Here is a 27,427-nt window from a genome sequence, read left to right as displayed (position 1 = left end):
AGGCTCTCACTGGCCTTGAATTCACTGTGTAGTGTAGGCTGATCTCAGACTCACACAGTCCTCCTGCCTCAGCCACCTCAGTGCTGGGACTACAGTATCACACCCAGCCTGTTGGGGTTTTGATAGGAATTGCATTGAATCTATAGATTGCTGTGAATTGTACTCTCAACCACCCCCCCCCCCCCAAATGCTTGGGATTGAACCCAGGCCCTTGCATGTGCTAGGCAAATACTGTATTAGCCTGGCCCTTTTTTATTTTGAGCCAGGTTTTTGCTAAGTTGCCCAGTGTGGCCTCACACTTGCAATCTTCCTAAGTAGCTGAGATCATAGATAGGTGTGTGCCACCGCAGTTGGCTGTATATTTTTTTGAGACATGGTCTCTCCATGTAGTTCAGGCTGGTTTTGAACTCCCTATGCCTTGACCTTGCAGTGATCCTCTTGCTTCAGCCTCCTGAGAGTTGGGATTACAGGTGTGCACCACCATACCTGGCTTTCTATTGTCATTTTTGCAAAGTAAAACCTAATCCATAAACACACTCCCCCCCGCCAATTTCTTTAGTGGTTTCTCTGTACAAGACTTTTGCTTCCTTGGTTAAATTCATTATTACTTTTTAAACGTTGCAAATGGAATGTTTCCTAATTTTATTTTCAGGGTTGTTCACTGCTAGTGTTTAGAAATGCCTGCCTGCCTGAGAGTCAGTCAGCTAGCTAGCCAGCCAGCCAGCTGTCTGTGTGTCTATCTGTCTATCTGGGTTTTCTTTTTTGCCATGCTAAGGATCCAGCCCAGGGTCTCACATGTTAGGCAAGTGCTCTGCCCCTGAGTTGTAGCACTGGCCCACTGTGTATTGATCTTTATCATGTGAACTTGGTGAGCTTGTTTATAGGATTCCTTAGGATTTTCTATATATAAAATCATATCATCTGTGAATACAGTTCCATTTATTCTTTTTCAGTTTGTATATATTCCTCTTGTCTAATCGCTCTAGTTCTCATGTCCAGGAGTGCTGTGGTCTTGTTTCTTCTCTTAGGGCAATACCTTTCATTCTCTCATCACTAAATGTGTGGGAGCTTCATGGATGGCCTTCACATGCTGAGGAAGTTTCATCTATCCCTTATTTATTGACCATCTTTATCATGAAGTCTATTGAGTTTTGCTAGATGCTTTCTCTGTATCTGCTGAGATGTGGGCAGATGCGTGCACGCATGTGTTTTAACTGTATTCTGTTAATGTAGTTTAATTACAATGATTGGTTTTCACATGTTCAACTGTCCTTGCATTCTAGTAACAAATCCCTGTTGATAATCATTTATATTGGCTTGCTTTTTTCTGAGTTTTCGTGCTTTCCACTTTGTCTGTCTAGTGTTTCTAATGCTGCCATGGAGGACCTGTTGACAGCTGCAACCACAGGCATTTTGAGGCATGTTGCAGCTGAAGAAGTGACTAAGGAAAGGGAACGGAAGGAGGAGGAGAAGCGGCGGGCTGAAGAGGAAAGGTGAGTGGACAGAGGACATTGCCCTGATGTCTGTACTTTTTTTTTCTTTTTTGTGGTCTGGGGATTGAATCCAGGGCTTTCACACTGAGCTGCCTCTTCAGCCCTTTTTTCAGCTGATTTCGATACAAGGTCACACTGAGTTTCTAAGTTGTCCGGGATAGGCTTGAGCTTATGATCCTCTTGCCTCAGCCTCCCAGAGTTCTGGATTATAGGCATGTACTGCCATATGTGGCTACCCTACTCTTGTTGACTGTGCAGCCATTGGACCCCTGCCAGCCCCTCAGCACCCTCTTTGGCTCAGAGAATGGATTGGGGCCTTTGTGAGCAGCACCTCCTCCCCAGCAGGTCAGGTGGGGAGGGAGCTGGACTGTGGCAGTCTGCCAACTCAGGCAGCACCACTCATGCCCATTTGCATGGTCTAGGAGTAAAATGAGTGTCATAATAATTATTCTTAAGCTTACTCTTGTGTTTTTTTTCTTTTACCTGTAGGCTGAAACAAGAGAGGGAACTGATGTTAACTCAGCTGAGCCAGGGCCTGGCCGCAGAGCTGACAGAACTCATGGTGACAGAGTGTGTGTGGGAGACATGCTCGCAGGAGTTGAAGTGAGTGGGGTGCTGGTATCCTGCGTGCCAGTGGCATGGTGGGCGGGAGGGAGTCCTCAGGCAGTGTAGCCAGGAAGGCACAGCTCAGGATAGTTGGTTTGCATTTAAATTAGACAGAGTGGGGGGCTGGGGATTTAGCTCAGCAGCAAAGCGCCTGCCTGGCAAGTGCACGGTCGTGAGTTCGGTTCCCGGTACCGGAGAAAAACCAAAAAAAAAAAAAAAAAAAATTAGAGTGTATCTTTTGGATAGCCAAATGATAACACGCTGTTCCATACTCCAGGCAACAGAGGCAGGAAGGGACTCCTTGCATGTCCTTCCTGTTGTGCACCCCACTGGCCATGTGTCTCTTAGCAAACTGGCTGGTGGAGCCTTTTCTACTGTCAGTGTCTTTCAAGTAGCCTTTTCCCTTGTTTCATATGTTGGAAGATTTCTTGGTGTTCACTTAAGAATTTTTAATGATTTTACTGCCAAGCTTTCTGGAAAAAAGAGATCCTAGTTGTGAAGAGAGGTCTGTCCTTGTACTTCAGGGCCCCTCAGGTAGCCTGAAGATGAGGGAGTATGTTGGTGTAGTGCAGCCAGTGAGCCTAGCCCCTAGGCAGTGTATCTTAACTCCCATTCCTATTAATTGGGAACCTATTTCTCTAGTTATAGTGAAGAAGAGATTTCACAGATGATGACCATATATCTGTTACAGATTCCAGGAAGGAGTGTTAGTAGACATGTAAAATCCAGGACTTACTGCACTGCAGGGAATGTGTCCTGCAGTTCCAGGAGACCTGGAGTCTTGTTTTTAGCTCAGTCCCAGGCTGTCTCTAGTGTCCCTGAAGATGGGCTGTTGGAAATGTGTCTTACCTGTTGAGCTACTTGGATTTTATAACCAAATATATTTGATGTAGTTCCCTGTGTTCCTTTTTTCCCTCTGGTTTTCTGAGACAAGATCTCACTGTATAGCTCAGGCTGGTCTCAAACTTACAGCAATCCTCCTGCCTTAGCCTCAAAAGTGCTGGTATTACAGGCATGTACCATCATGCCTGGATATAGTATATATGTGCGTGTGTATGTGATTGATCGATCGATATATCTATCTATCTATGTTTGTTTTTTGAGACAGGGTCTTGCTTTGTAGTTTAGGCTGGCCTCAAACACATGGTAATCCTTGTGCCTCCGCCTCTTGAGTGTTGGGATTACAGGCATGCATGCCACGTGTGGCTTTTTTTTTTTAAGGTGATACTGAGGGTTGAACCCAGGCCCTCACATATTAAGCAAATGCTTTACCACGAAGCTACAGCTCCAGCCCCTGTGCTGTCTTGATAGAATTTTGCTATAAAAATTCTTCTCTGTGGTACTGGTTTATCCAAGTGTCACCACTGCATGCCCAGAGACAGTCATCCTTAGCAGTATAGTAGCAATTATGGTGTTTGAGACTCCTCTGATTGTAAATGTCATGGTACTTTCCTGTCACTGAGGTATAATACCTGACATCCACAAATTAAAGGAGAGGTTTATTTTGGTTCATATTACAGAGGTTTCAGTCCCTAGTCTGCTGGCTCCAAGGCAGGGCAGCATGGCAGGGGAGAATCATGACATGGCAGTGGGAAGTAGAGAGAGATCAAGGGAGGAGGGAAAGGACTAGACCCTTCCAGGCGACACCCCCAGTGACCCACTTCTTCTGATCAGTCTTTACCTCCCAACCTCACATTTAGCTGTTATCATCAGCAGACTAAGCCAGTGATGAATACTATGCCCCCATGATCCAATCACCTCCCCAAAGCCCCACTTAGGAGCTCATGAGACTTTGAGGGGACATCTAGATGTAAACCGTAACACAGATGTTGCTAATGAGGTTTTGCATTTATCTCAGTGCTTGTTTCAAAGTTAGAAATTCTAACTATTTTATTAAGATAAAGGTTCCTTTCCTCTTAATCCTTGTTCGTAAGATGCTTTTCTTTCTATGCTGCCGAGGTTAGTATTGAAGTTCTGGGCTTAAGTCATTTTCCCACCTTACATTCCAAGGAGTGAATCACCACGCTTGGCTGGGTTAAAGGTTTATTTCTTAACTGTTACAGTGACCCCTTTGATCTATATTCTCGTACTTTTGTACCACTTCTGTTCTTTTTTTCCTTATCTCCAGGTATCTGTATTGTCTTCCCCCACACCCCAGCAGTACTGAGGACTGCACCCTGGACCTTCACATTGTGCTACATTCCCAAACCATTTTAGACAGGGTCTCATAAGTTGTTAAGTTGCCCAGGCTGGGCTTGAACTTGAGATCCTCCTGCCTCAGCCTCTTAGAGAGCTGCGATTATAGGTATATGCTACCATGCCCAGCCAGGTGTCCGTGCTTTGAAATCAAAATGAAAGTCTTAAAGTTTCTTTCTATATGAAGGACAGATTTATACCTTTAAGGTAAGCCCTCAGTGTCTGGACCCCAATTTGTCACTGCATGACTGCCCTGTTTTTCAGGAGTGCAGTGGAGATAGACCAAAGGGTTCGTGTGACCCGCTGCTGTGAGGCTGTCTGTGCCCAGCTGGTAGACTTGTTTCTTGCAGAGGAAATTTTCCAGACTGTGAAGGAGATACTGCAGGAACTTCAGTGCTTCTGCAAATATCTACAGCGGTGAGTCCTGTGTTCTTACAGGTAAAATCCACACACATGGGGGCAGATCTTTGACCACATTCAACCTGCCTCAGCCATCAGTTCCTTTAATCAGTGACAAAAGGGTAACAACATTTATAGCAATGAATAGGTATAATGGACTCTAATGGATTGTACTTTCAGAAGTAACTGGTTATGCACACAGGTGTACATTCTTTTAAAGAGTGCAGATGAAAGGATAAGTAAGGAATTACTTAGAAATTGTGGCTGTTGTGCATCTCAACAGGTCTGTAGGGTGCCTTCTGTGTCCAGATTGTGGCTGGTCTGTATTTAGACACTTGTGTCAGAGTGCCTCTTGTTTAGGCTGTACAAGACACCAGGAGATATCCGTGAACACACAACAGACTGTAGCTGCATGCACCAACACTAGTGAATGTCCAAAACACAAGTAAAGATGCACCTCAACTTACCTGGCATTAACTCTTGATAAACTCATTGTAAACTGAAAACAACTCTCACACACCTTACGTACCCAGCATTGTAGCTTAGCAATGCAGTACACTGTAGAATGTTGGTTGTTTACCCTTGAATTTTTTGGTTGACTCAGACTGTAGCGCACATACCAATACTCTCAGCATTGTGAGGCAGTGTTGTACAGCATATTGCTAGCCTGAGAGAACAAAATTTGAAATTTGGTTTCTGCTAAACTTGTATCACTTTTGCACTGTTGTAAGGTTAAAAGGTTACAAGTCAGGCTATTAAGTCTGAGACTTCCATAGTGAGAGGGAAAAATAGGAGCTCATAGGGAAATGTATACAGCGGTGAGTCAAATACCATATAGTCAAACTAAATAGACTGTACTGGATTTATAGATAGTAGTATAACCCTGAAGAAAAGAAGGAAAATAATGAACATAAGCTCAGAGTAGTGTTTATTTTGAGGAGTGAGGGAGAGCCCATTGTAGCCATGGCTTCTTAACAGGGTGAAGCATGTAAGTGACTGATTTATCATATAAGTTTGAGCATTTAGGTGTTAAATGTTAGATGGTGATTCATTTCAAATGAAATTTAAAAAGAATGATAGTATCTTTGATAATTGCAACACTACAGAAGGGGACATAGCAAGGAGTAAATCTCCCTTCCAAGACAGATTCCTGTCCATTTCTCAGAAGCGCCAGTTGCTTGTGTGCCCTTCTAGAAACTTCTTGTCCTTTCCTGTGGTTGTCATTAAAGCATGTTCCCTACTGTGTTCTAAGCCTTTCTTCCACTCAGTACGAGGTGGAGGCCTGATTACTGCAAGTGTGCCATAGATAATGTTGATTCCTGTTGCTAGCTTACACACGGTCTCTTTCTGTAGCTATGTAGAATGCTGCAGTGGCCATTTGTACTAGCATTTCATACCTGTGCACATGTGCATGGTATCAGATTTGTCAGGTGTTTGGGGGTGAAGGGCCCCTGTACCTTAGATTTGTATCCATGTGGACATATCTACCAATAGAGATCCTCAGTTTTAGCTCTTCACTTCAGTAGTTCCCATGCAGAGCCATCTCTTAATATCATGTTTGCTTTTTGCGGGGTGATTGGTTTTTTGAGATGAGTTTCACATATAGTTCAGGCTGGCCTTGAACTCTCAGTCATCTTCCTCCCTCAACCTTCTGAGTGCTGGTATTACAGGTATATAGGACCATGCCTGGCTTCATGCTTGCATTTTAATTCTGATTCATTTCTTGGTATAAGGACTGTTGCTAGTAAAGATCTAGAAAGACTGACAAGGGCTGGGGATATAGCTCAGTGGCACAGTGCCTGCCCGGCAAGCACGAGGTCCTGAGTTCAATTCCCGGTGCCAAAAAAAAAACCAAAGACTGACAAACACTACATAGATTGACAATTGCCCATGTTATGGAGCTGGGCTGTATTTGCATTTGTTCCTGGTTAACCCTGGACATACCCAGTGATGCACTGGTTCTCCCCTAGGTGGAGGGAAGCTGTTGCAGCCCGGAAGAAACTGAGGCGCCAGATGCGGGCCTTTCCTGCAGCACCCTGCTGTGTGGATGTAAACAACCGGCTGTGTGCACTGGCACCCAGTGCAGAGTGCCCCATTACTGAGGAGAACCTGGAAAGGAGCCTCCTGGACCTGGGCCATGCAGGGAGACTAGGCATCTCCTGTACCAGGTCAGTGCCCAGCTGCATGCCTCCTCAGGGCTCCCTCTTCACTAGAGCTGGATTCATGTATTTGAAGGAGTCAGGAAGTGAGGACAGGCACAGAACTATATTGTTTGTTTTGGGGTTCAGTTTTTGTTTTTTTGTACCAGGACTCAAACTCAGGAACTTGTGCTTGCCAGGCAGGCCCTGTGCCACTGAGCTACATCCCTAGCCCTCTTTTTGGTGTTTTGAGACAGGGTCTTGCTACGTAGTTCAGGCTGATCTTGAATGCTCTGTGTAGCCCAGGCTGGCCTCAGCCTCGTGATAATCCACCTGCCTCAGCCTTCTGAGTGCTAGTATTACAGGCATGTGCCACCACACCTGGCAGGACTGCCACATTTTGAAGGCTGTCTTTATTTCAGTTAAAGACATTACTCACTCTGCCACTGGGAAGCAGGTCTCTGATCTCACAAGGCTTTCACCGTAAAAGAAATAGGTCCTGGTGTAGACTAACTCAGAATCCCCTATTATTGTCCCGGTCTCCTCAGCTTAAGTACACACTGTCCATCTTTCTTGTGAAACCAGAGGTCCATGTGGGGCTTGGTTTTCATCTCCATCCTGTTCCTGGTGCTTCTGTTGTACATCATTCATATAGTCAGCCTTCCCAGCCCACCCTTCCCTGCTCACAGTGTGCCATCCTGTTAGGTCACAAGCCTGGGCCATCCTTCTCTCAGGCCCTTCTTGTAACTCTATCCTCAGAAAATACTAAGGCTGACCTGCTTTCTCCACATTGGCCAGTACTTAGCCAGAGTTCTCCACCCACAGCAGTGGGGTCCTCTGATACCCCAATTGGGGTACCTCACCTGTTGTCAACATCCCTGGACTAAACTTGCCCTTCTGATGTTCCCTTCACCCCACTATCCCCAGAAATGGTCATGCTGGCTGCCTTCTCTGACACCAGAGTCAGACAACAGCTCATGTCATTGTTGCTGTCTGCCCCGCCACATGTTACTGATGATATCGTGCAGGCTGGTGCAGTGCTGTTCTCCCCAGGAGGGTGTGTTCCAGAAAGCCAGGGTTTGTGTCTCCATATTGATGGATCTCCCATGGCTAGGGCACAATAGATACTTCTGTGGGATTTGTGGAACAAAGGGATCTTCTGACCTGTTTATCAGAAAACATTTCTTCAGTGTCTTAATACTTCTGTCCAGGAGACACAGGCCAGGTAGTTTTTGTTTAGAGATTATCAGTAAATGCTTTTGATCCTCTTCTGTGAGTATGAGCCAGCCACATGCTGTCATGGTGCCATTCTTCCTTTCTTTGTAGGTTGAGGCAGCTCAGAAACAAGACAGCTCACCAAATGAAGGTTCAACATTTCCATCAGCAGCTGCTGAGGTCTGTCTCTGCCCCAGCCCCTCCCATGTGTATGCTTGTGCCTAGGGTACATACATGGGCTCAGCCATGGTGGTTTGTCACTTTCAGCAATGCTGCATGGGCACCTCTGGACCTGCCTTCACTTGTGGCCGAGCACCTCCCTTCGAGGCAGGAGCATGAGTTTTGGAAGCTGGTACTGGTATTGCCTGATGGAGAGGAGCAGTCCCCAGGGACTGGCAGGTCAGGGGCCTTCCCTCCGGGGAGGGCTGTGTGAATGCTGAGCACCAGAGATGGGTGGGGCTGTGGGCCTGCGTTAGGGTGTCCCTCTCACATGTGATGGGAACTCTTAAGCAAAGGTTTTTGTTTTAATGCTTAAACTCATAGTCTGTTTTGCTTATGATTTTCAAATTTGGAGCTGACATTTTAGAGCTGATTATTTTAATTTTAATTCCATGTACTTCTTAGTAGTCTTAGTCTAGAATCATGTAAGAGTGGTTTATCATTTAAGGTCATGTTAAAGTGTATCAATGACAGTCCATTACATTTTAGATTCTTAGAGAAGTCAGTTAATAACTTGTATGCTATGGTTCTATTTTATTATTAGGAAAACACTTTTTTCATTTTAAAAAAGAAAATGACATGGAGTTATTTCTTGCAACCAGGTTGCTTCTAGAAATCATACTTTCAAAGCAAAGAAAGCAGGTGTGATGATGTATGCTTATAATTCCAGCACTTGGGAGGCTGAGGAAGGAGGATCACAAGTTCAAGGCCAGCCTGAACTACACAGTTAGGCCCTGTCTCAAAAAGCTAAAATAGTATCAACTAAGATATGTTAATTTTTTTTTTTAAAGTTTTATCAAAGTGTTATTCGTATCCCATAAACTTTACCCATGTTGTGTTGTTTCAGTGATCTTTACGTACAGTCAGAGTCAGCATCATAATCTAAGTCATCATCACAATCATCACATTATTTCCACCAGAACAGAAGCAGTCTCCATTCCTCTTTACTCTAACTTTATAGACGTTTAGGTTATTTCCATTTTTCAGCTGTTTCAAATAAGGCTGCTGTGAGCACACAAGTGTAAGCACTTGTGTGGACATCTGTTTATAATTCTCTTGGTTGTATGACTAGGCATGGGACTGCCAGGTTGTATAATAACTGTAGTTTGAGTCACTGAGGAATGCCAGACTGACTCCATTGGCTGTACCACTCTGCATCCTACTAATGTGAGTCAAGTTCTCGGACTGTCTTATTTTTCAACAGTTGCTATTGGGACACATGCAGGCTAAGGAAAAAGAGGAAGTCATGAGGTTTGTCTCATAGGACAGCTGAACAATGAAGAGAGTTCTTGCACTTTACAAGTATTCATTTCTTAAAACAGGTATTTCTGATCTGCCAATATTATTAGGGAACATGTCACTTATTTATTTTTTTTTTTCTGATTGTACATGTAAGTTTTACTTATTTTTTCTTATTAGGTTTATTGGTACAATTTTTTTTTTTGAGACAGGGTCTCACTCTATAGTCCAGGATGGCCTTGAACTCACTATGTATCCTGACTGGTCTCAAACTCCTGGTGATCCTCCTGCCTAGGCCTCCCAACTGCTGGGATTACAGGCATGTGCCACCATACCTGGCTTTTGGTACAATTTAAATACACTAAATGATCACACTTAGGAATTCTTATGAGCTCAGACATAAAGAAATGTGACTGTAAATACGTATTTCAAACTCCAGGGATACTTTCTGTTGCTTCAAATGTTTTTTAGTGCTTCAGACTCTTGCATCTTATTTTATTTTTAAAATCACCTTAGAATTATTTGGTTTTGCTACTCTTACTCAAATAAATAATCCAGTAGAACTACTAACTTCACTTTAACCTCACCATCAGAATTGGTATGTGGTCTTTCCTTTTCTGACAACCTTTTCAAATTTCAAGTCAGATTTCTCTTTAAGTGTTATTTTCTTTTTTTTTTTTTTTTTTTTTTTTTTTTTTTTTTTTTTTTTTTTTGGTTTTTCTCCGGTACCGGGAACCGAACTCACGACCTTGCGCTTGCCAGGCAGGCGCTTTGCCGCTGAGCTAAATCCCCAGCCCCCAAAGTGTTATTTTCTTTTACCTACAGGATTTTAGCGGATTGGCTAAAGGTCAAGTTCATGGGAGATGATGGCTCAGTTGGTGACACCTGCAGTAATGCTGGCGAGATTCAGACACTCACAATTTTTAATGCACTCAGCAGCAAAGAGGATAAGACCATTTCTGTCAGTGTATGTGTAAAGGTGAGTGACAATTACTTCATGTGTCTACCTCCATGTTTTAATTCTGTCACGGTCAGCACTGGATTTGTGTAAGTGCTACTTGTTCTCTGCAGTGGTTTTGAAAGATGGAGGCTCAGAAGCAAGTATCACGTCTGTCCTTCCTTGTGTCTTGCTGATGTCCCATAGACACCTACTTGTGAGGTTGCAGGCTGGAGAGTAATATGTTAGCCTTCTGTTACTGTTAACGAATACCGGAGATAATGATTTTATTAAGAGAAAGGTTTATTTTGACTCACAGTTTTGGAGGTTTTAGGCCATCATTGACTGACTCTTTTGGGCCTGTCATGAGGCAGCACATCTTTGTGGAAAAGCATAGCATAGCCAAACTGAACAGCTCATGGGTGGGGAGTGAAGAGGAAGAAGGGCGCTGAGGTCCCACAGTCTCCTTGGAGGGCAAGGCCCAGTGACCTGATAACCATCCACTAGGCTTCCAGGTTCTACCACCCCTCATTGGTGCCAGGCTGGTTCCTTTGGGAGAGACTTCAGATCCAGACCAGCAAAGAGTGAGCTTTGGCTGTCACAGACCCTTGAGAACTTTGTGCAAACTCAGCCATCCTGAAAAATGCACAGGTACACCTGTGATGTTGTGTCTATAATTCAGAAACCCTGAACCCCTCAGTGGTATACTGGTAATTAACTCACGAGGAATAAAGTACAGAACATTTCAAAAAAATGGAATGATTTTTATATGGTTTGCCAACTGCTAGTAAGTTCATTATTGGTGACTTTAATTTAGTTGTTTTGTTTTGTTTTGTTTTTTTGTACTGGAAATTGAACCCAGGGCTTTCACACTGAACTATACCCTCAGTCCTTTTTACTTTGAGACAGGGTGAGGCTGAGTTGCCGTCTATGCTTGAACTTGGAATCCTGCCTCAGCCTTCCAGAGTGCTGCGGTTATTGGCATGTGCCATCTTGCCCACCTACGTTAGTTGTTCTTGTTGTACATTCAAGTTGGCCTCTGTTTTTTATGAGAAACTCTAATTTTTGTTCTTTTTTTTAATAAATATTTTAATTTATTTTTGGATTTTTGAGACAGTGTCTTGCTGGTCTTGAACTCACTATGTAGCCTAGGGTGTTCTCTAATTTGCAGCAATCTTCCTGCCTCAGCCTCTGAGTGCTCGTATTATAGGTGTGCACCACCATGCCTGGTTTTTGTTCTTCTAGGTATTCATACAGTACTGAGCCTAACTGGTTTCCTGGGAAATTCTATTTGTATTTTAGGTTTTAGATTATCTGTTCAGCGATGAAGCCAGATGTGTTCTTTTTTATTTATTTGGAAAACAGCAGTGCAGGGCAGAAAGCATACACTTCAGTGTCAAGCAGATGTGGTACCAGTGGCTGATACTCTAACCAGCTTCATGAGCCCCTGGGCAGGGTACCTGACCTTGGTTTCTTCCATACCTTGGTGATCCTGGGCACATCAGAGTCTCCTGAGGATAAGTTGGCTTCCATGTTCTTTTCCTGTCAGTACTGGTATGCCGGGCCCAGGCCTCTTTTCTTCTTAACAAGGTCTCCTTCATAGCACACTCAGGACACAACTGCAAGTGATACTCAGTCCCTTTGTCCTGAGCCCTCCCTTCCCCTCCACCACCTCCCATTCCCTCCCTCCTTTGCTTCTTCCCCTTCCCTCCCTTCCTCCCACTGAACCCAGGCTTTTCCATGTGCAAGGCATGCAATGTACAACTGAGTTGTAGCCCCAGTCTCAGTTACAGGGTTTTGTTTCTCTCATTCTGCCATGTTAATACTATTGTATTTCCTGAGTGTAAAAGTAACACATTTTAAAAATGTATACTCTGCTGAATATCTGGAAACTTATTTAGTCACATACTTTCTTAATTCTGGGGAGGCTGAAATGAAAAGAATAAGAACTATTCTTTTCATAACGTGAGTGAAAGCCTCTCATGCTTGTTCCACTCAGTGGTCATAGTGTTTTCTTGGTTTTGGGGCCTAAATTTCTGGATGTTCTGTACATCATCTGTTTCCTATAGGTTTGTCCTATGTTGGAGGCTCTTCGCTGATACCTTAGCTGAAAGTGTCTGACCATATCTGAAGGAGGCTTTAAAGGCTGACCAGAAGCTCCATTTCTGTAACTGAATGGCAAGCCAGCTTTTTTGAGGGGAACTCCCAAGTATATGGATCTAGGTATCTCTTTTGAGGACTGTTCAGTTAATCTGCAAAGGACTTGTCTCACTCTTCCCTTGGGTAGCTGCTGAGGCTCTGAAGGTAGGGCTAGGGATTGCCAGAGCCCCTGTAGCCTCCTGTATGCTTCCTGTGCTACCCTAATGGGTGCTTGGTGTCATCTCACTGCTGCTGTCTAGAACAGTACCAGAATCCTTGTCTTCTGCTGGTTTGTTTTTCCTCTTCTCTGTCATTATGGGTTTAAGTGTTTTTACATCTGTTTAAGGTTCTTTTTGTTTGTTTTCCCCCACAAAATCAGATTTTTTTTGAAAGAACAACCTAATTAATATACACAGTAAATGTGAAGGTCCAATATGATAGGAATTTGAGACAGAGTTATGCTGTTGGTCCCTTTAGTTAACTTGGGTTGAACTTATAACCACCTACATAGCAGAAGGTCTCAGGTATGCAAGAACACTCAATTCCCAGTGGCACGGTGCTTACCTGGCAAGTGCAAGGCCCTGAGTTCAAATCCTACCAGAAAAGATACACCGCCCCCCCCCCACAGAAGAGCACTGACTTCTATTTGTTCCCACATATACAAATGGGATCCTTAGCATACCACACATAAGAAGGGGAAAAGCATAGGCAGTGAAGTAGGACCAACTTAAATCTAAATCTTGGCTCTAATTTCTACTAAATGACAGTGGGCCAGTGTCCCTGAGGTTCTTTGCATCTTAATATACCATCTGTAAAATGGAGTAAGTGAAAGCTGACATTAGGGTTAAATGAAACGACTGTACAGTACTCTGCTGAATATCTGGAAACTTACTTAGTCACGTACTTTTTTAATTCTGGGGAGGCTGAAATGAAAAGAATAAGAACTATTCTTTTCATACATGGGTGAAAATTAATCAAGATGGGTACAGCATGGCCTAAGGTTCTCTTGTATTTCCTGTCGGGCTGGTCTGAACAATACCTGCTCCTGGGTTACCCCTCGGATCTTCTGTTGGCTGGTTTACTCTGTGGCCAGATGCTCCTGAGCCAAGGCAAGACTGTCATTAAGATGAGCTCAGAGTCAGCAGGAGCCTCGGCAAGTCTACGGACTCACCTAGCTTTTCCTGTAGAAGGAGCTACCCGCAATGTATCTTGTAACGTTTGACCAGAATTTTCACTTTAGTGCTATGAAATCTGATGAACACTACTAGCCTCTCCCTAGTGGCTGAAATAGAAGTTTTGTATTTATTAAAAATGGCTCACTTAAATTATTTTTAGAAGTAGATTCTAAATGTCTAAATATATTTGGTAACATCCCTAAGATCTTCAGTTTCTGTTACAAAATAAAAATGAGTATAGAAAGGTATTAAAACTAACATTTGTACAGTGGTTCAGATCTACCTTGCATCTTTCACTCCTACTGGTTTTTGTTTTTGTTTTTATCTTCATAATGTCCTGGCTTACATGACTCCATTTTTTTGCTATGTTGCCTAGGCTGGTTTCTTTTTTTTTTTTTTTTTTTGAGACAGGGTCTCATTATGCAGTTTAGGCTGGCCTTGAGCTCACTTTGTAGCCCAGGGTGGTCTCGAACTCGCAGCAATTCTCCTGCCTCAGCCTCCAGAGTGCTGGGATTACAGGTGTGTGCCACCACGCCCAGCCTAGGCTGGTTTCAAACTCATATGCTTAAGTGATCTTTACTTTCTTGAGTAGCTGGAACTATAGGCATGACCCATAACACCTGGCCCCACATGCCATTCTTAATCCAGCAGGTATGCCCCCAATTTATACAGATGATTCTATATAAAATCCAGTGTGGAGTACCCTTCCACTATTCACAGTTAAGTCCAAAAATCTCATTCTGGCCTGCTTTGTGCTCCACTTCTTGACTTGTTCTCCTTCAGCCAAACTCTCATTTCTATAAAGTCTTTCTTCCTTTCTCCTTTCCTCCATTCCTTCCTTTTTTTCTTTTTTCTTTCTCTGAGACAGTCTTTGCTGTGTAGTTCAGGCCTGCCTTGAACACCATGTAGCCCAGGCTATCCTTGAACTCACAGTGATCCTCCTGCTTGAGTCTCCTGAGTGCTGGGATTACAGGTGTGTGGCACCATGCCCACTTCATAATGACTTTATAAGTTCATTTCATAAGTTGAGATGGGTCATATGCCCTCTTCTCTGGTTCTGATTTCTGGCTTCTCTCTGTGATTAATATCTGTCCCATTGACTATACTCGAATACTTTGCTAGGTTCAGCTGCTGAGTGTAGGCCTGGCCCTAGTGGCCAGTACTTCCATATAGTTTACACATCAGCTGAAACACTCATAACCTTATTTAGGGTTTCAGTTCATTCGTGATCAGGGACCTACGAGAAGGTATTTCCAGCACTAATAAATCTAGTGATTGGGTTCCTTCTATTTGTTCTGCTGCTAATGACAGTGGGCATTTCCACTTACCTCTGCCTTTGGCTCAACTGATTCATTAGAGATATCAAGTTGTCCTTTGGCTTGGGTTATGTGAGTCATAATCTGTCCATATGAGACTGGACAATGGACAATCTGCCAACATCTTAGTTGCAGGAGCTGTAGCCATTGCTTCTTGGATGTTTACTAGATGAAGGGCCTTCTACTGTTCATTAATAATCACTTTCTGAACTTCCTTGAATTCCTACTGTATAAATACCTTCATCTGGTCCTGAGTTACTTTAGGGTCTGAGCTCTTCAACCTTTCCACCAATATTGTCATAGCTGCCTTCAGTGTGCTTGAGTCTTTGCTACCTTTTTTTTTTTGAGACGCGGTCTTGAAATGCCTTTCAGGCTGGCCTTGAACTCAGTATGTAGCCCCAGGCTGGCCTCAAACTCATGGTGATCCTCCTGTACCAGCTTCTTGAGTGCTAGGACTACAGGCATGCACCACCACACCCAGCAGAGTCCTTGTTTCTTAGGATTAGCTGTGTAGTTGAAAGCTTCAACTAGGGTGGATAACTGGTGATCCTGGTGAGCCCCAGTGATTGGTCACAGCACAAAGATGAGTTGTCTGTCTTCCTGGCAACAGGCACTCAAATCAAGCCGTGGTCTAGACACTTCTCTTAGCCATTCTCTGCTTCCATTTCCAATTCTGAGTTAGATTTGCTTTCTGCCTCAGTTTCTGCTTCTGCCTCTGATTCTCTTTCTTGTCTTCCTCTGCCTTGCTGTCTTGCTCATCCTCCATTTCTTCCTATCTTCTTCACTCTTTTCCTTTCTTTCATCCTCAGTCCCTTCCTCTGTCTTTCTGTCTTCTTCCAGCTTGCTGTCTTCCTCTGACTCCTTCTCCCTTCTGCCTCGCTTTTTACCTCCCTCTCTGGCTCCATCTTGACTTCGGCATTGACCTTCCCTGCTCTGGTGGTCTGGATGTGCAGGTCTGGGCACCATGAAGTATTTGGCCAGGTAGTGACTGAGGAACTTCTGCCTATGCCTCAGTGTAGTGGCAGCAGTAGCAGAAGCCACGTTCTCTTCATACTTCCTTGATCCCTGGAGCCTCGTGTGATTTGGTGCCACAAGACGTTGTGAGGTGGCTCCTGAAAGGCCACACCACCTTGGAAGCCGTGTGGAGGCTGGGATGCTGCAGCCAGGCCTCCTGGCCTGCAGGTGCAACACCTTCCCTTGGCACGGCTTCCTTTCATCCATGTCTGCATCCTTATCCCTGTCCCTGGCTCTGAGGTTCCTTTAATGGGAGTTCCTGCCCCACTGGGCCCTTTGGCATGTCAGAGGAGTGATTGGGGCCAGAGTGGACCCTTCCAGCCCTAAGGTTCATTGTTAAGATTATAGGAATGTGATTCAGACATTCTGGTTAGAGACTAAATTATCTGCTGACTTAAAGTGTTTGTCTCACTAATTCATGGTTCATAGAAGTCCTGCTCTAGCAGTGTTCTGAAGCCTCCTAGAGCCCTGTAAACATTGGGTGGATGGAGGACATCACTGCACTTACTCTAGGGCAGACCATTCACTGCTGGCTTATCCTTTGGAGCGTCCATCCTGATGGTCTGGGTGCCTTTGCAGGTGGCCCATGGTACCCTCAGTGATGCTGCCCTTGATGCTATGGAAACTCAGAAGGACCTCTTGGGAGCCAGTGGGCTCATGCTGCTGCTTCCACCCAGAGTGAAGAGTGAGGATGTGGCAGAGAAGGACGTGTACTGGCTCTCGGCCTTGTTACAGCTCAAGCAGTTCCTGCAGGCCAAGCCCTTCCACCCATCACTTCCACTGGTGGTTCTTGTGCCCAGTCCTGGAGGAGATGCCATCGGGAAGGAAGTGGAGGATGGTTTGTGAAGGAAGTCCTTGTTTATGAACCAGCTGCAGGGTGGGTGGGATGAGTGCTGTGAGGTGTTGGGTGTGCAAGAGAGAGCAGACGTATGACTTCTGTCTGTTTACCTTAAAGGTTTAATGCTACAGGACCTGGTTTCAGCGAAGCTAATTTCAGATTACACTGTTATTGAAATCCCTGATTCTATTAATGATTTACAAGGCACAAAAAAGGTAAAGTTTCTGATAGGTTTTCCCCATTACTATAATTCCTTTAGAGTCACTGTGGCACCACCTACTGGAGACTATATGCCATGGCCAATATGGCACTGGCTCTTGGAGGCCATGTGTTAAGCCCCACCCTTCTTCCCGGAGTCAAATTACGCCTTCCTACTCCCCTTTATGTAATTCCTGTTTCATTTCCCCACACTCCTACCCAATGCTAGCCTGCCACGTCAGCTAGCCCACCTCCTAAACCCCACCTCTAGCCTGACCATATTTAACCACTGTTCCCTTAGCCTGGCCCCCAGAAGATCCTCTTTCTCTCTCTGTGCTTTTCTCTGTCCCACAATAAAGACATTTTATTGTTTTATTACTTTCTGTGCCACAGGCCGGATACCTTTTAGTTTCATCATTTTTAAAGGTCCATCAAGATGTTTTGGTTCTCCTATCTGCAGTAAGCAGGAATCAAAAGATAAAATTTTACAATTTTACAAGATTCAATTTTCTTGTAATTTTACAATTTTTTTATGAAATTAAAATGATCATAACACGCCTTATGTCTGAACATCAGATACACATTAATTTTTTAGTGTGACTGTCGTTGGAATATGTGAAGAACAGTTTTACCTGAGATTTCCTTAAAAAGGAAGTCTTTGCTGACAATCATAGAAAAACAGGTGACTGTCAGTATAGAAGAAAGAAAATAGGGTGTGAAGGCATCCTGGCTTGAAGTAAAGCCTTTCCCACTAAGCATGAAAAGATGTGGCTTCCATTTCGGTATGGTGAAGAGGAAGATATGCCAGGATAGAAACCCTGCGCCTTTCCTGAGGGCCCTGAAGTTGCCCCTCCCAGCATACCTCCAGGGCCCTAGATAGGTAAATTCAACCACCAGGAAGTGTGTGTTGCCCTTTGCACTGTGGCTGAGAACCTCATGGTCCAGTTGCACTTGCCTTGGGCAGCCATGGGAAGAGCACCAAGCCCCTTTAGGAAAGTGCTTTTAAAAATGAACGTGAATCATTTAACAATGCTTCTCTGTCTTTGCTACTTAGGTTTCGTGGGCAGTTCAGTGGCTTGTCTCTCGCTGCCCCCATGCCCTTGAGCTTTGTTGCCAGACCCTTACTCAGTACATCGAGGATGGGGTTGGCCGTGAGTTTAGTGGCCGATTTTTCCATGACAGAAGAGAGAGGCGTCTGGGTGCTCTGGCTTCACAGGAGCCCAGCACCATCATTGAGCTCTTCAACAGTGTGCTGCAGTTCCTGGCCTCTGTGGTGTCCTCTGAGCAGCTGTGTGACCTGTCCTGGCCTGTCACCGAGTTTGCTAAAGTGGGGGGCAGTCAGCTGCTTCCTCACCTGCACTGGAACTCCCCAGAACACCTGGCCTGGCTGAGGCAGGCTGTGCTTGGGTTCCAGCTTCCACAGATGGACCTTCCACCCCCTGGGGGTATGTGCATATGCTGAGGGAGGAGAGGAGGGCTAGTTGTACCTGGGCTTGTTTCTTCTCTCTGTAGTGACAGTCTGGCAGGTAGCATGCTCCACTGTGAGGTCCATAGTCTACCTTGACCATGAACCTGTTTGTATCTGGCCTTTGGTCAGAGGGAATTACAGGTTTAAGGAACGGGGCTGTTGGCCTTGCCTCAGCCCCAGGCCAGTCTTGGCCTGTCCCACAGGTCTGGTTAGCAGAACAGATGGGCTGGGGCAAAGAACATGGGGCCTATGCACCTCTGCCCCTGAGTTGTGGCTCTACTCCCTTAATTCTGTCTTATACAGTATTCCTTCAAAACCTGGCTGTGCCAGGACCAGGCCTGCAGGCTACTGTGACACAGATTCTAGAGGGCAGCAAGTCACCCTAAGCCTGCTACAGCAAGGGCTGCTCTTTCTATGGGAACACTGCTGTAGGGGTAATGAACCATCTGCTGTTTACCTGACAGCTTCAAGCCTTTGCACACAAACTCCCTCTGGGCCTCAGGCACTGTTCTGAACTGTGGAGTATGGCTTCAACAGGTCTCACTGATTCTCTTTACTCAAGTAACCAGAGAGGAAATGAAGGACCTAGCACAAGCCTTCTGCACTGTACCCTTGGAGGAGCTGAATGGGGGTTCCTGTGGGGAAGCCAAGACCACCTACGCCAGGAGCTCCTGGCTTGTTATTAAACATAGTTCCTGGGCAGCCACAGGCCTGTGCTGTCACAGCTGTTAGGTTTGCTCTTGCTGTGGGTCCTGTCCAGGTTGTCTGGTTGCACTGCTTGGCTGGGCTGCGGAGCAAGCTGCCCTTTCTCTTGACAGCTGTGGTTCTTGCTGTGTGTGCATATGGAAGTAGATTTCCCAACCAGACAGTTGCCCTCTCTGGAGGAAAGATAGGGTGTCAAGAATATCTTCATGTACTCTCCCACCTGTACTTTAGTCAAACCTATAACTAATGAGGTGCTTTCTCTCCAGCGCCCTGGCTCCCTGTTTGCTCCATGGTTGTCCAGTACACCTCCCAGATCCCCAGCTCACACCAGACACAGCCCATCCTGCAGTCCCAGGTGGAGAACCTGCTTTGTAGAACGTACCGAAGGTGGAAGAGCAAGAGTTCCTTCTCAGGCCAGGGAGCAGGGCCTTCAGTTGCTGAGATCCCATGGGATGACATCATTGCCTTGTGCATCAACCACAAGCTGCAGGACTGGACACCCCCCCGGCTTCCTGTCACAGCAGGTAGCTGGAGCTTTGTGCTGTGGGGCCAGGTCCTCATGAGATTTTCCTGGTTCAGGTTTGGCAAAGAATGCTTACTAGATATTGTTTCTTTTCCACTGAGTTCCCATCTACCTTCCTAAGTATTTCTCCTAAGTGACTTCTAAGTGACTTAGAAACATTGGGAAGAGCTAAGAAGTTTCCTGGATGGTCTGGCCTGCCCTTGCTGACACAGACCTCCCAGGCCTATTCCAAATTGGAGGGAATTCTGTGGCTGAGAGTCATTCTTGGCCCTATCTAGTCTGGATTTAAGCCTGTCTGGACCTCTAGTGACCCTTGAGTATATCCCTCAAGCAAGGAAGTCACACCAGTCAGAAGGCTGTCCTTAAATCACTGAGTGTGAGCAGATAAAGTGGTCACCTGTTGCTCTTTTGATAGTCTTTTTATGTTTTTGTTTTCTCAGGTGCACAGAGTGAAGATGGTCAGATATATGTGTATTTTTTTAAAAACCACTTGAAGAAATACGAAGTTCCTTTGTCATGGGAACGAGCCAGAGTGAGGACACAGAAGGAGCTACAGCTGAGTCTGGGATGGTAAGGTCTATGTTTCACATGTGTTTCTGTGCTGTGTTAAACTGTACTGTTTCCATCCAAAAGTAGACCATGGAAATTAACATCCAGTAACACCACATCCAGCCCTGCTGTGGGGTGACCCTGGAATCATTTATTTCCCTGTCATCTCACAAACTGTTCTATGGCAGAGTTACAAGCATCTTACTTCATTTATCAGATGGAGGGCTGGGGATTTAGCTCAGCGGCAAAGCACCTGCCTGGCAAGCGCAAGGTCGTGAGTTCGGTTCCCGGTACCGGAGAAAAACCAAAAAAAAAAAGACTATGTTCATTTATCAGATGGACCTGACCTTAAAGTCATATAGACAAGAAAGTGGGTATCTTATCTCACTTACAGAAAACATTACCGAAGTATAAATACACGTAGTCTTGCAACGTTTAAAAAAAATTCCCAAGTAGGATAAACAATTAAGTAGAAATCTATTACTATAATTTATTATAATAACAAAATAAATATTTCAGTATCTTTGAAATACATTTCTTAAAATTTATAGCAATATGGATAAACATTTATTGTTATATTTGGATTAAAAAGTTCCTTTCTCTTATTGATTATGAAATCTTAAAATTTTTTCATTAAAAAGAAGGTTCCTTAACTTGGTAACTACCAAAAAAGAAAGCAAACCTATTAAATATTAGAAAGAATAAGTAGAAACCAGCTTAGGCTGTCCCTTTTATCCTGGAAGTCCTGACCACTGCAGGGACATGGAAGAAATGGGCACATATTAAAAGCAGAACAGTTATTTCCATATAATACAAGTATCTGTCCACAGTAATCAACAGTTAGGGCCATAGGACTGTCCAGAAGTCAGCAAGGCGACCAGATAGGTGACCGAAACCTATACAGATATTCTCACAACATTTTTGAAATACAGTGGTACCTTGGGTCATGAGTGCTTTTGTTTGTGATCAGTTTGGTTTGCAAACAGAAGCATTTGGCAAACTTTTGTTTTTGTTTGTGAACTCTACATCCAGTGACGAACCTGATCATTGCCATCTCTTCCACACGAATACAAATGTGGCCATCTTTTGCAGACTTGTTGAACAAAGTAAGTTTGTGAACCAAGGTAACACTGTAGTCCTATAATCTATAGGCATGAATGGACAGGAAACGCCTAAACCCCTGTCTAGGGGAGTGGTCAGAACCTTGTGTGCAATGGAAACCTGATAAATGAGGTACAGGCTACCTTTATCATTACAGGACGTGGTACTGTTAGGATGTCAGTTCTTAAATCATGAAGTGAGGGTATTTCTAATCAAAAAGTCAACAGAATTTTCCCTTGGTATTGACAAATTGATTCTATAATTCATCAGGACAAGAAAATGTATAGCAGTTGCTGAGAAAGTTTTGAGTATGAATACTAAGGAGGACCTATTTACATAAACATACAGTAATACTACACAGTACCTAAAACATGTGGTGATGCTGGACTAGACAAATGGATCAGAATAGAAAGTCCCTGAAGTAGAACCATGTATGATAAGAGTGTCATACTGATAGTGAAATTATTTGGGAAAGGATCAACATTAGCATCAGAAAAAATGATAGAACCTGCCTCCTACTATTTGCAAACATTATTTCCAGAAGAATTCAAGAGCTAAATGTAAAGAACAAGTATATTGGCAACATTAAGGAAGAACAACCTGTTTATAACTTGAATGGGCAGCAAGACACAGAATAGAAAAGCTCTGAGAGCCCAGCTGTCTCAGGATCGTGGAAGCTTCCAGGAGCAATAGACAAGTGTCTCCTGCCGCTGATGTGTGCAAGGGTCACCATGCAGAGTAGGGCTACTCTCTGCTGCAGGCAGGACTCACTCAAGCGTGCGCTCCCAGCGGGGTGTGGGTTTGAGGTGTGCTTTCTCCCAAGGTGAACTCATGTCTGGCTGTATCCCAGGTGCCTCATATGATGCTACAGGGATCCTTTCTTCCTCTTTACTGATTGAAAGCATTTCAAAACATGTACTTACAGTTTGGGGATAAAGACTTTTAATTCTTCTGCAAGCAATTTTCCCACTCCATTGCTTCATATGCATTGTAAAAGGAAGAGGAATGCAGAGTGCTCCGGACTGGGGCGAAGTCTCAGTGCAAAAGATCTGGTGCGAGGAGCTTCTGCTGAGGAGCTCCTGGCAGAGTGTCTGTCCAGCAGCCTGCTGCAGGAGAAAGAGGACAATAAGAGGTGAGACTCTTTCCCTTTGAGTTTATGTGTGTCCTTCAATCCATTTCATGCAGAGAAAGGACGACTGGATGTTGCCTAGTTGAGTCAAGACAGCCAAAGTAGAGAAGGGCAGCCGGATTAGCAAGGATTATAGTGATATATTGTTACAAAGACGAGTCAGACACTTGCAAAGTATAAGTTCTTGAAAGACAGGGCCCTTGGTGGTATGTTTCTGTTTTCTTATTTAAAATTTATTTCATTGATTGCTTATTATTGAAAGTTAGCGTCAGAGTTTTAGTGGGAAATACGTGTGGCCAAATCTACTCAGAAGACGGTGAGTACTGAACAGTGGCGGGCTCCTCTTTGCCCTTGCCCAGCCTGAGGCTTCTGTGGATTGTCCCACACTGGGTGGGTGGGAGCTGGCTCTACATCTTTCAGCCCATTGCTACCCTCCCTCTCATGCATACCTTCCTCTTGCACCCACCCTTGGTGGCTTTACTCACATTTACTGAAAAATAGAACTAGAAAGAAAGACTGTACACAGAGCATCCCATCACTGCCACTGCTCTACCCAACCACATCCAGCAGTCTCCTTACATCCACCCTATCCCGTTATTGGGGAGGAACCATCTTCAATGGTGGCAAACCTGTGGAATGCATTGAAAACTCTAGAAGGTTTGCCATCACTGATCTAGCTCAGTGCCTTTAATTCCAGATTAAGGGCGAAGACCCTGATAAGTCAGCCCCTGTCCTTGGATGGGATCTCCTCTTCCATCCACTCAAGGGCACTCAGCCAGTGGGTGTCCTTTTCTTCTGCCACTGCCCTCCCCTGTACCAGATCCTGCCCATCAATGTACAAACATGAAGACATGATGGCATTTCCTCCTGTTGGCTCCACTTCCTCTCCAGTCACCACCCTGCCCCTGAGCAGTAAATCCCCTCAAATATGCACCTCTATCCCAACAGCTCACACATGGCTGAACACAGCTATAAACCCCCATCCCTGGACTGACCCATCCTTTTGATTCTTCCTCCTTGCTTCTAGGATGTCCCTAATCTCTTCCATCAAATGTGAGAGTTCAAATGTCCCTGCTAGTTCTTCCTCAGCCCTCACTACCCTACCAGCTTACTCTGAACCTCACTCGTGTATCATCTGTACCTGATTCTTCATGATTTCATCCACTTTTATGGATTTTTAAATAACAGTAATATTCTGACAACTGCAAATTTACATATCAAACCCTGAGTTGTTTGAACTCTGGACATGAATATACTACTGCTTCTGAAATCTTCATTAGATATCTACTGGGTGACCAGTAGCCCTTGCAAAGTTAATTCAAAGTCATAACCAAATATATCACATGTCCAGTTCCCAATTTCCCTTCAGCCAGTCCCTCCTTCAGTGATCTCTGTTGATGACAACTCCATCTTTCCAGCCACCCAGGCTTCATGCCTTGGAATCATCTCCGACACTCTGACCATTCAAAAATCCTATTGGCTCTACTGAAAATACACTCAGAATCAGACCATTTGTTAGGACATCCACAGCTACTCCTTGGTCCAGGCCACTGTCACTTTCCTTGTGGACTACTGGAGTAGGCTGCAGTCTGGTCTCAGCTGACCACTGGGTACCTTTACTCAGAGACTTTCAGTGGCTTCCTCTTTTACTTGAAATTAAAGGCAAATTCTTTGTAAGGGTGACCATTTATTTCTTCTCTGACCTCTTTAGTTTGCTGTTCCACTTGCCTGATACTCTCCAGTCACTCCTTCCTCTCCAAAGCTGACCTCTTGTACACTCCAGTTCTCTGCCCAGACATCATCTGCATTAGGCCTTCTTTGTGTGCCCGCACCTTCCTTGTGTCCATAGCTCTGCTTTCTTATTTTGAGATTAATTCCCTTGTTATATGTTCCTTGTTTGTCTGCCCTTACTAAAGTATAAGCTGCTTAGGGTGGAGCCTTGTCTGTTGTTTTGTTTCGTTGTTTTGTTTTTGAGACAGAGTCTATGTAGTCCAGGCTGGCCTTGAACTCACTGCCTCCTGCCTCAGTGTCCCTATTGCTGGTATTACAGGAGCGTACCACCAAGTTTTGTGGCCTTATCTGTTTTATGTCATGTTGTATCATTGGTACTTAGGATGATGCCTCACATTTGATGAGTGCTTGATACATATATGTTGGAAAAACGTCATGATTTCTAAAAATAGGTTTACTTACGCTTGTATAATTGAAGTGATTTTGGATGAGGTTTTTCTTTTGTTGTGGTGCTGAGGACTGAACCCAGGGCCTCTTTGCATGCTAGGCGTGTGTGTGTGTGTGTGTGTGTGTGTGTGTGTGTGTGTGTGTGTGTGTGTCTGAGTTTGAGAGGGGCTTTCGTTCTCTTAACCACGCTGCCCCCAAATTCAGGTGATTTTCCCCCTCTGCCTCTTAAATAGCTAAGTTTATAAATGAATGCCACTTCACCTTTCTTCAGATTGTCTTGAAAAGAGCAGTATGTGGAAATAGCTCTGTGGTGTGTTAGGTGGCAGTGGGATATTATTTTGAGTTAATTTAAACTGTAAGTAGCAATCCATATGTTTGGATAAATTCATCAAGAGATAAGAACTAAGAAGGCATAAAACCAAAATAAGTAAAGAAAAGATAAGCCAAGTGAGAGAATTATAAGTAATATTTAGTAACTTGCAGAACAAGTGAGAGAATTGTAATATTAACATATAGAAGCAGTGTTTGGATTAATGTCACCTTTCTTGTTAAATATAAATTGGAGTTGTATATTAAAGAGAATGAAATTTTTAAAGGTATGCTTCTGCTGTTTTTTTTTTTTTTTTTTTTTTTTTTCCGTTTTTTTTTCCCGGTACCGGGAATCGAACTCATGACGTCACACTTGCCAGGCAGGAACTGTGCTGCTGAGCTAAATCCTCAGCCCCTGCTTCTGCTTCTTCAGTTGATGTTATAACTTTAGTTCTATCCTTAATAAAAGCAAGGGCATTTAAAAAGTAAAAGTATATATTCAAAGGATATGAATAATAGCTAACATTTTGCTTCTTGGTGCTGAAATGTTTCTGAATTCCATGATCACACACAATTTCAGGTTTGAAGATCAACTTCAGCAATGGTTGTCTCAAGATTCAACAGCATTCACAGATTCAACTTCCCTTCCCCTCTACCTTCCTCAGACACTAATTTCCCTTCCTCAGACTACTGAATCTGTGGTGAAAACATCTACAACCACTAGCCCACAGGTGAGAAGAGAGTACATTTGGTATTTACATTAAAATAAAAAACTCAAGGAGTGTGGAGCTGGGGAACAAAGTAATGTTTCAGTTCATCATAATAACCAACACAGTATTAGCTTAAATGAGACCTTTTCTCAAATTGTATGTGCCAGTGTTAGAGTGACCCAACTAATTCTGTTTGTGCATGTGCAATTAAGGAAGGATGGAACTGAAACAGCCTTAAGAAAAGAATAAAACCTGTAGCCTTTTGCTGATGTGTAGTAAGGGCATTGATAAGAATAACAAAGGCAACAACAGGAGCTTCTGTTTGGGGAACACATACTGTCCAAACTGTGGCATCACCCAGACTTATTTTGGGATTAACTTTCCCTGAGAAAATTAATGACATGATGAGGGTAAGTTCACAGAACTGAAGAGCCTCAGCTTACAGAGTTTAGCTGATTAGGAGCACGAGATTTTCAAAGCCAAATCTCTCTCTAAAGCCCAGGGTCTTTCAGTCCCCTGCCCTTCCCTCAGTGGTTAAAGAAGCAAAAAGAGAGTTTAACTACAAGTAGGTGCTGCTAGACTGGTGAAAATGGTTTTCCTGGAGTAGATTTAGAATGTCTCTCAATAAGGGTAGAAAGCAAGTTAAAATGATATACTGCTTCCACTTATCACTTTAGTAAGTGTATACCTTAAAAATATACCCTTTGACTTATTCTGAAGAAACAAAAATTAATGTATAAGAATATCGACTTACAGCAGTGATTATACTGTAGAAAAGTGGAAATAAAGTGAATATCCAAAGAATGGGAGTCTATTTATGCAATTACAGTGCATTCATCATAGACCCCATTAAAACAAGTGACACTGGAAATTGTCCAGGTACAATACAAAGAGCCAACAGGCCTCAGATGAGATTAGCACATACCAGATCTAGTCCCCTCACAGAGGACAGGTCTTGGTTTATTGATATCTCAAGGCTATTTGTTTTTTTAATTCAAATAGAATGCAAGAACAAGGGAACAACTGCAGCTGTCAGAAACAACAGATACATCTCTGACAGAACGGTTAAAGCACCTGGAACGGCTGATCCAGAGTTCAAGGGAAGAGGAAGTTGCCTCTGAACTCCATCTGTCTGCACTGCTGGACATGGTGGACATTTAAGCAGCCTGACCTGCGGGGAAGTCGTCTCTCCAGAAGAATTTCTGCTTTTATTCAAAATTATGTTATTCTTAGATGCTTGACACACTTATTAATCATGCTGGTAAACCATTTGAATATCTAATGCTATCCCTGTTTTCACAATGAAAAGCTCTTTCCCATTGTGACATCTTTGATAGTCTTATCTGTTTCATGATCCGACTGTCACCCACCAGCACATGCTCTGAGGAGTTTGCAGCTTACATTTCCATGTATAATAAGTAATTCTCTCAGCAGTCTCAGTGTCTGATTTCACTGACAGCCCCTGTCTGCTAGGCCCATCCAACTCACATTAAGCCAAAAGATATATATTTGCATAGCTTACGTAACGATGTACGTGGATTTGTATTCATGGATTGGAAGCAGGGAAAGATGGAAAAGTGATGTGATGAAAATCCAGAGGCACCCTTTGATTGTGTGGCTAAGTGAGAGGCCA

At 43.9% G+C, this 27,427-nt stretch overlaps 1 protein-coding gene and 1 pseudogene across 3 annotated transcripts in view; one reads left to right on the top strand and one right to left on the bottom strand.

The window, feature by feature from the left end:
* The window catches only part of Mcm3ap (minichromosome maintenance complex component 3 associated protein), a 48,918-nt gene extending 21,797 nt beyond the window's left edge, over positions 1–27,121 (top strand). For 2 of the 3 annotated variants that reach the window (XM_005375932.2, XM_005375931.2), the window contains exons 15-29: positions 1,362–1,493; positions 1,983–2,096; positions 4,560–4,712; positions 6,665–6,862; positions 8,159–8,227; positions 8,315–8,446; positions 10,331–10,484; positions 16,666–16,924; positions 17,042–17,139; positions 18,177–18,567; positions 19,562–19,819; positions 20,259–20,388; positions 22,394–22,600; positions 25,665–25,815; positions 26,797–27,121. In XM_005375932.2, the coding sequence (XP_005375989.1) occupies positions 1,362–1,493; positions 1,983–2,096; positions 4,560–4,712; positions 6,665–6,862; positions 8,159–8,227; positions 8,315–8,446; positions 10,331–10,484; positions 16,666–16,924; positions 17,042–17,139; positions 18,177–18,567; positions 19,562–19,819; positions 20,259–20,388; positions 22,394–22,600; positions 25,665–25,815; positions 26,797–26,955 (2,605 nt within the window). In that variant the 3' untranslated portion in view covers positions 26,956–27,121. The remainder of the gene's footprint in view (positions 1–1,361; positions 1,494–1,982; positions 2,097–4,559; positions 4,713–6,664; positions 6,863–8,158; positions 8,228–8,314; positions 8,447–10,330; positions 10,485–16,665; positions 16,925–17,041; positions 17,140–18,176; positions 18,568–19,561; positions 19,820–20,258; positions 20,389–22,393; positions 22,601–25,664; positions 25,816–26,796) is intronic. The other variant, XM_013505733.1, reaches the window with a different exon arrangement.
* LOC102018568 lies at positions 13,660–16,636 on the bottom strand (annotated as a pseudogene).
* Positions 27,122–27,427: the final 306 nt, after the last annotated feature.

The sequence above is a fragment of the Chinchilla lanigera genome, unplaced genomic scaffold (assembly GCF_000276665.1).
Source record: "Chinchilla lanigera isolate Chin_1 unplaced genomic scaffold, ChiLan1.0 scaffold00006, whole genome shotgun sequence".
NCBI lineage: Eukaryota > Metazoa > Chordata > Mammalia > Rodentia > Chinchillidae > Chinchilla > Chinchilla lanigera.
The sequence above is the reverse complement of the archived record's forward strand: the minus strand, read 5'-3'. Positions and strand labels throughout refer to the sequence as shown.